We start from the raw sequence: 8,550 nt of genomic DNA on the forward strand, positions 1-8,550 counted from the left end.
AAAATTAATATATATATATATATATATAATATATACGCAGTTAAAATATATTAACATATAATATAAAGTTAAATATTGTATTTTTATTTTTTTAATATATATTTTATCAAGGAAACCATTTACAAAAATACAACAAATACATACTGTTTTCAACACATTTCCAAAATAATCTCTTGCACTAATCTTTTGCATTCAATATCAAATTATATGGCTCTAATTTTTATAATAATGAAGTGCTTTTAGAATATATATATATATATATATATATATATACAGCATACCAAATGATGCCTTTGTACCTACACTACAAGATTTAAAGGATCTTGAATAGATCTTTGACAGTAGGATGGAATACAAGGAAAGAATAAAGAGTCCTGTCTCCAATATCATTCTGACTAAAAGTTCAATACTCATTATCATGATTATTTTTATTATTTTAATTTTAATTTTTTTTATTATTTCCATTGATATAATAAGATAATTTTAATTTAAAAAACATTTAAAAAACATTTAGGTCTTTCTTTTATAAATAATTTTAATTTTGGTTCTCAAACTGCGCTTGTTTTTTATTTAATTTTGAAGCTTTGGTTTTTTATCTCAGTAATGCTTTAGTTTTTGCTAAAAAGAATATCATTTAAAGATAATAATTAATAGTTGTTTACGATAATATTAAGTTATAATATCACTTAAACCACTCAGTGTTAATAATTACAGTCCTTCAATTTTAGGACTACAATTTTTTTTTGTGTGTTACTCGAAAATTTCTTGATATATCATCATTGGTCATTTATGCATGATGCTTTGCACTACTACTGTGAAGACAAAAGTAGATTCATATTATATTATCTAAGCCAAATGTTGTCATCTCAATAATGGATGTATCGCATGGGCAAAGTCAAATTCTAGTATGCAAACATCTTTTTACAAAAACATTTTACTGATTGAAGCTTGATTTGAGCCTAGCCACTAAAGCTTTTCAAGTTGTGGCATTGCTCAATTGTCAAGGTGTGAGAGGCTTTGCAGTGAGTGAAATATGAGTGAACTGCGCTTTATCAAGGGATGTTATGATTCATAGTTAGTACAACAACAATAGAATGGGGCAGATGAAGACTACTACCCACTTAAGGAAGATGACAGAGGTTGAAGATCAGGAAGAGCACAAGAAAATGCCAGACTCACAGCTGCTGAAACGCATGGCGTCTTGTTTCATTCAAGACAGTTCCTGTCAACATCTATTTACCTTAACAAGCATATTACAAGCTTCTAGATTAATGAAAACTGCAAAAAAAAAATATACGCCCCGTAGGCTTATGTACATCATGTGATCTTCAAGGACAATCTTACAATGTGCCCAGTAATCAGGATCGGTTCTACTCAACATCTATTTATTCTCGCAAAACAACTGGGTACTTGTGAACCCAGATCCGTTTGTTTCCGGGTGCAGTTTTGTGGATTGGTACGCATCGATCCCCGCCTGATCCTTGAAATGATATAAGGTTTTTGCTTGTTCTTCACCGACTTTCGATAAACGTGGATCATGAGCATTATCGACATCAGTGAAACCGGCTTACGAAATCCCCTGCCCAGGTCTAAGTCTCTGAAATACCTGCGTTGTTGAAGGATAGAACAGAGCAATAACCATGAGCGCGGAGTATTTCAGATGTTTCGCCCAGCGAGTCGCTTGCAGAGAATATACTCGCTTGTCTTTCACGATTGGCCTGTTTTCCACACGCATTTCACCTCCATTGTTAGTCCCGTGATCCAACGAGAGTAGAAAGAGGACTATTACACAAGTAGGGTTCAGTGCTAGTAGAATTCGGTTTGAACGGGAAGGACACTGACCATGACGAGAGAGAGCATACGCTTCATCCACCCCTCCTTCAGTTTCTGCTCAAGTTGTTCATAACATCCACTCAACTCTCTAGAATGTACGTACAGGCTCTGCCATTTCGTAAGCAATGATGATCCAGTGAGGCCTCCAACAATGCAACCCTATGTGTTGTAAATGTGTGCACAATCGATGACATATTGCTATTGTCCCGTAGTGTGAGTGCGTTACGGTCGCCGTACCCTAAAGCCGCAAATCTGGTCACGAAAGCACTATCACAATTAGCTCGAAGGCAGCAAATTAGCGCAGACGGGAAACATTTACTCGAAGAATACTCCATGCGGTTGCAAGCCACGCACCCGAAGAAGTCAATCCATCTCATCACTAATGCTAAATGAAGGAATGAATCTCCCAGATGAGGTGCGCCCCCGTGCAACTGCAGGACTCTGGTTCGCAAACACAACTTCTACAGGAACTGTGGTCCAGGGGAAGTGCGACGCTTGCAGGTTTTTACTCAATCAAAATCAGATCCAATGCTACTTCTAAAACACCTTCCATGGCCATTACCTTGCATCCCCGACACAGCCATCCGGCCGAGCGCGTCTTTTTCTGAAAACATCTCAACTAATTTGGGTCCTTGGAACAGCATCTGCCGGTTTGCTCCACCCCCTTCAAAATGAGGAAAGGAACCGCCGCCATGAGAGTGCAGCATGTTCCATGATGGAGGTACTGGCAACACAGGAACAATCGCAAGGCTGTCATCTTGCGTCACCTCAGGTCTGTCGAATGCATTGTCGTTGAGGCCCCACTCTTGCATGAGAAATTTGGTTTCCTCATCCTCAAGCAGTTTTGCTCGCGCCTTGCTTTGCAGCAGCTGCGTTTCTTTCTGGAGCTCCGCTTCAGCAATTTCCATGATAGCTGCGAATTCGTCGTCGTATTCGTCGTCCCAATCTGAAAGTGGATCACATTAAGTTCATTGTGTTAATAGCCGGCAACTAACTTGCCTCAAACTGAGACAGCTGGAGGAATTCCAGTAGACCAGAACTAACCTGGGATGTCCATGTCGTCAGAAACCAATGGTGACTTCTCTTGCGCCCCTTCAACCCTGAACTTCGCATACTCTGGCAAGTGGAAATTGAAATCCAAGCCGCCCTCGATCAGTGCCTCCTGTTCAAACTGCTGCAACAGCAAAGCACGCGGTGAATCTTCCCCGCTTTGAGAAGTGGCCGCCACGGAGCTCACATCGTCCCTCAACAAGCTCAAGAACTCCCCGGCGACGAGATCATAATCATCGTCAAACTCTTGCTTCGTCTTCACTTGGAGCCAGGTAGCTGTCAACGGCTTTGTTTCTTTGACGCTGCTATTCATGTAGTCCACAACATTTGGTGTCATTTCCTTATCTACTTCATGGCTCTCTGCAACTGCCATCTTCATTGTCATCTCCTCTACTTCAACATTGCGTTCCACAAAGTCCATGACAACGGTGTTTTCTTCATCTTTGTTGTCCGCAAAGATCACACTCGTGTCGTCCTCTTCTTCTGCTTCTGCTTTCCCATCCAATGAGAAATCGTTTCGACGGTTTACGTCGTCTGCGTTGCTGGCTGGCGCTGCAACCGATAGTGAGTCGGTTGCAACTTCCGAATCCTCTTCAAAGCCTGAACCCTTATCCTCTGGAACATCAACTATACTACCATGTTGTTCCTGATGCTTCGCACTATTTACCACTTCTTTTTCAATTGCACTACCTTCGCTTCTATCCTCAAACTTAACATCGGCGTCATCAACCATCAAAAGTGCCTTGTTATCACTGTCAGATTCCAACGCTTGTGGAGCGATTGGCTTCGAAACCGCGTCACCCAAATCGGATAGCTCTGTCTTCGAATCTATATCAGTAGAGGACACCTCCCCGGCCTCAGACAGCTCCACGCCGAGCTGAGGTTCAGTAACTGCAGAATGTGCAACAGCAATGTGCAGGCACGAGTTAGAAGACGATGACACAAGTGGTGGCTAGAGATTTTACCGTCGCATCATCGTTCACGCAGATGAATCAATGTCAGCAAGTGATAAGGTTATGCGAATAAGGAGATAGTCACTGACCATCCATTGCGACTTCAGCGTCTGTATCTCCATCTGGCAATCCTATGACATTGTCGTTTTCGGCATTAGGGTCGTCATACTCCAGCACCGGCGCAGCCGTATCAACAATAGAACTAATTTCATGCCCCTGACACACTACCGTAAACTCAGAACCATCGTCCTCCTCATATAATTCCTCGCATGACTTGTTCGTCGAAGCTTCATTCTCATCCCAAGTTGTTTCGTAAAACGCCTCGGTGGATGTTATCGTCAAATTTTCACCCGCTTCATGAGTCGCTGGCAGATCATCGAAGAGCTTCTTCGGGCTCCCCTGGAACTCAAAGCTGGGCCGAATCTGCCCCTTCAGGCTGCTCTTTCCAAAACTGAAACGGTGATGCCCACTGCCACCGTCATTGCCAAAGGGGCTGTAGTCATCGTTGAGGTTGAGGTGCTCCATCTTCATGTATTCCGCGTCATTTGAAAGCTCGGACATGGCAGGAGAATAGGGGGACCTGATTAACTCCAATGGCCTGCCTCCTCGGCTCGATTCCTTTGGAGAAGTCGGCAAACTATTGTAGGATCGCATGGGCTTTACCATCGGAGAATCGCTGAACCTCGCGCTGGACAAGTTGTTCGTTGGCTCCGAGTTTTTGTTCAGGAGCTGGCATCCGAAGGTAACAACCAGGACTCCGCCTTTCGCCTTCCCTGCCAGTTTGAAGCTAGTGGTCCAGCTGCGGTCATCCTCCTCGTCTCCGCCCTCGGAGGACTTGGGAAGCAGACGGCTAAGATCGAGTCTATGCTTTCCAAGAACGTGCTCGTCAATGTCCGGTGCAACCACCGCTAAGTCAAAGTTTCTAGGCTCGAATTTCACACCCTTGTGGCCATCTTTCGTACCGTAGACGACGGACTTCAAAAATAGTGTCTCCTCGAACTCCGCTAAGCCTTGGAAAACCCGAGCCGGTATGGTTTGCGTATGCAAATCTTTCCTCTTCCACGAGACCGAGAGGCGAAGTCCGTTCATGACGGCAGGAAGGCCCTGGATGCCATGGACGTGGACCGTAAACATGCAGTTGAAACGTTGGTGGCCAATGTGCGCGATGGCTCGAAAGGGCTTCCAGTTCCAAAGACCCTTCTTCTCCTTCGATGCTACGAGCTGTCTGCTAAACTGCACATTGTCCTCCAGCCACACCGGGAAGTTGGACACCTCGGGGAGGAATTTCTCGGATCCCAGTGAGTGCCAAGGCTGTAATCCACGGTCTCCTATACTCTCTCTTCCACCATCAAGCCTGTAAACCTCAATCATGTTGCTAAGATCCTCTGATTGCGAAAGAGGAGAAATCCTAGAATGAAGCGGAGGTCGTTGGTGAGGAGATCTAATCCCAGATGCAGCAGGAGACAGATTGAACTCGGTAATATCCAGGCTTCCAAACGAGCTCACTGCCGTCGGCGAATCGTCCAACGCGCGGGGTAATCCAGTACGCGGCGATAGTGGCCCATTTCCACGAGACAATTGATCAAGTCCTCGCTCCCTCTCGTAATATGACCTCCCTGTTTCCTCGATTCGTCCCAACCTCGACTGCGGTTCCTGGGCCCTGCTGCCCATACGCGGGCTGTCCTCACTTCGTCGAGCGCGCAGAACCGGAGACGACAAGCCATGGGCAAATTGGCCCCCAGTACTCAATGGAGACCTCGAAGGATTGTCCTCCGATAACCGTAGGAACTGAGTCCTCGGAGATGGTGCGCTGTCTACACTTCGACGGGCGCTAATGAATGGCGATACAGGCTCAGGCAAAGGAGGTTTGCCTGATCCGTCTCTCCTGCTTCCGGATCTCCCAAAAGACAGGCCATTGTTACCATTCAAGCTTATTATCACTGGACTCCTAGGCTCGTTTTGCGGCCCATCCAGTCCTCCGAGATATGGAGACGGAGCTTGGACACCGCCTTTCCTACCGCCTAGGTAAGGCGATGATGGTTGGTCATCTAATAGGATGTCCCTACCTCTAGGGCTACCGTACGAGGTTGCATTCGACGAGGGCGATTCCTCGACCTGACTGTCTCTCCTAGATCCGAGATAAGGAAATGGAGGAGCTTGGTACGCTCTACCACCGAGGTGAGGCGATGGAGGTTGGAAGAATCTGCTTCCGAGGAGAGGAGATTTAGGTTCCTGTAGTCTTCGAGGAGAGGGTACGCTGCCGAGGTAAGGAGAAGACGGCGTTTCTTTCCGAGAGGATCGACCATTCTGGTGCCCTGCACTGTAAAGCACTTGATTCAAAGCTTCAAGCTCCCTCAACAATTGGCCTCCCGCATCATCCTGCCGGCTCATAGGTTGGAGAAACATCTGCGGCGCCTGAGAATGACTCAATTTCGTGCTGCTATCCAGTGGAGCATTTCGAGACCTCTGAAACTATGCTTCGGAGGGCTCGGAATCCTGTCGCAGCTCTCATGTCATATTTGGCACCCAGGCTTCAATCTCTGGGATTTCTCAGCTATACGATTTGATCTGAAACAAATCACAAAAAAATCAGAATGACGAGAAACTATTTGAAGGTGGAATCATCACAGAGAAGAGAAGACAGCAATGTTCTCGCACTTCGACATCTCTCATTGACGCTACGTGGCTATTCTTCTAGTTGATACTACGAGGTGTATCGTGGAAAAGAAACTGTAGCCACAGCCCTGACCGGAACCGCGCCTGCACTCTGAGAGGAGGTGCAAAATTGCCGAGGACTGGTCTCCTCCACGGGTAGGAATTCCAGAAGCAAAATAATCTAAAACTCCTGAGATGTAGGTCTACGAGACTTCTAGCGAGCTTGCGACACGCCACCAACATCAATAATCGCCAAAACCTGACAATTCACTGTATACTTCACAGGAAGTGCTCAAATGGAGTCGAGTATCAACAAGTAATAACCAGCTTTTGACAGTCTCTGGTCAGTTCTAATCAACGTCGAAGTTCTGCTTTTCTCACACGATTGATGCGTGTATCTCTCAACACTTCCTCCGAATCGAAAAATCCGTGGACGCAGACCGCTAGAATTATGATCAAATAAATCGATACCGATCTCTTACCTTCGACAGAGGCCTGAAGCAATCCAGCTGCCCCACGCTGATCCTCCCCTGCACAAGCACCTACGCTCCCCCAAAGTGAAACTCACCAATACCCACTACTCACTCCCTTCGAGAAAAAAAATCAATCCGCTGCGACAGACAGTGAATCGTCGCCGTGAAGCTGATAAGCGTTTCGCGGGCAGTACAGAAAACACCCTTAGGCTTCCACGTTGAGCTCACACCAACACGAACACAAGCAGGAAAGTAGTCACGAACCCGAAGCTCCCATGGCACGCAGTGAGGTCCAACACACCTGATCAAACGCAAGGGGGGAACAGCAGATGCAGCTGGCTAGCTGCAAGAGAGAGATCTGATGCACAGAAACACCAGTTGGAACGACCAGTTGCATTGAATTGCTTGAATTGTCGGGGCTGATTATGGTGGCGAGCAAGAGCAGGAAGGAGGAGAACGACGAGGAAAGTCGAGTGGGCAGCCGCAGCAGCAGTTCGCGAGGGGTTGTGGGGGTCCCAGAACGCATGGCTAGGAGCGGAGAATGGGATTTTGTGGATGGATTGATCCATGAGATTCTGCACCAGTCTTCGCGGAGGATTAGTTCGCCTCGTGTCCCACCTCCTTGCGCTTGATTCCGAGCCCCATCCGAAAGCTGGTCTTCGCGTCACCGCTGTCTCGTTCCACGGCACGCATGCTCTCACGCACGCTCTGAGTCTTCGTCGTCCTCTTCCTCTTCCTCCGCGATAATCCTTTTTTTTGGATTTGGTGTGGTCTGCGTGGTCCGGGTGCCGCGCGAGCCATGATGGCGTCGCATCTTCGATGATGAAGGCGTGGCATTGGATCCGATCGCATCATATCAAACGCTACGAAACGCAACGAGACGCAACGCAATGGTAGGGGATATGACATACAATGCAATGCAATGCCATGTAATAATGCATTACAATAAATGGGGGGTGGGGGGTGTCCAGATTTGCTTGCTGGGCCTGCCTGGCTTTCGTGTACGAGCCCGATGTTGTTCCGACTATGGCAGGTCTCGCAGGTTTTCTGGTCAAACTCATCTCCTTTCACCTCCACAGGAATCCCTTTCTCATCCTGAGGAAACATTGTATAGTATAGTATACATTGTATGTGTAATACTTATATATATGTATATATATATATATATATATAAATATATACACAATGTTACCTCTTGTAAATTTTAGGATCCGTTCACTTCCCAAAACATAACTTACAGGAGGTCGAAATTGATCAAGTTTATCAAGTTTAGCCAAATCATGAATCTACTCGAGTCTCCACTTAAGGCTAACCTAGTGCCTTTTCTCTTGCACATCCAATACTTGCATGCTCCATATAATGTCATGCTTCACCATTACCTAGTAAATACTGATTTGCAAGTAAAAGGATCCACAACCTTTCATCTCATAGATAGCTCTTGCAAAGTAGGCCAAAAACAAGTTTAAGCTTGCAAAAGTACCTTCACAAGTCACTATTAGCAAAATCTTAAAGAAATGGGATAAGTACAAAGCCATTGACTAGGACCAAAGCGCCCAATGAAGGTTCACTTTTCTGACTTCAAGGAA

General features: G+C 46.0%; 1 protein-coding gene across 1 annotated transcript; it reads right to left on the minus strand.

Moving 5' to 3' along the window:
- Positions 1–1,182: 1,182 nt before the first annotated feature.
- On the minus strand, positions 1,183–7,398 carry LOC112281254 (uncharacterized). The gene is made up of 7 exons (XM_090249725.1): positions 7,266–7,398; positions 6,974–7,033; positions 3,926–6,404; positions 2,878–3,774; positions 2,396–2,779; positions 1,843–2,085; positions 1,183–1,718 (listed from the first exon to the last, which is right to left on the minus strand). Exons 3-6 carry the CDS (start codon positions 6,240–6,242, stop codon positions 2,072–2,074), a joined length of 3,612 nt encoding a protein of 1,203 aa, XP_090105851.1. The 5' UTR covers positions 6,243–6,404; positions 6,974–7,033; positions 7,266–7,398; the 3' UTR covers positions 1,183–1,718; positions 1,843–2,071.
- Positions 7,399–8,550: the final 1,152 nt, after the last annotated feature.

The sequence above is a fragment of the Physcomitrium patens genome, chromosome 4 (assembly GCF_059467195.1).
Source record: "Physcomitrium patens ecotype Gransden chromosome 4, ASM5946719v1, whole genome shotgun sequence".
In the NCBI taxonomy this organism is placed as follows: Eukaryota; Viridiplantae; Streptophyta; class Bryopsida; order Funariales; family Funariaceae; genus Physcomitrium; species Physcomitrium patens.

Excerpts from the sequence above, each read along its gene's own strand:
- LOC112281254 (XM_090249725.1), bottom strand. The coding sequence starts at position 6,242 with ATGTTTCTCCAACCTATGAGCCGGCAGGATGATGCGGGAGGCCAATTG. Across the intron at positions 3,775-3,925 it reads CGCTGAAGTCGCAATGGATG|TTACTGAACCTCAGCTCGGC; the intron begins GTCAGTGACTAT and ends CACATTCTGCAG. Across the intron at positions 2,780-2,877 it reads TGACGACATGGACATCCCAG|ATTGGGACGACGAATACGAC; the intron begins GTTAGTTCTGGT and ends ATCCACTTTCAG.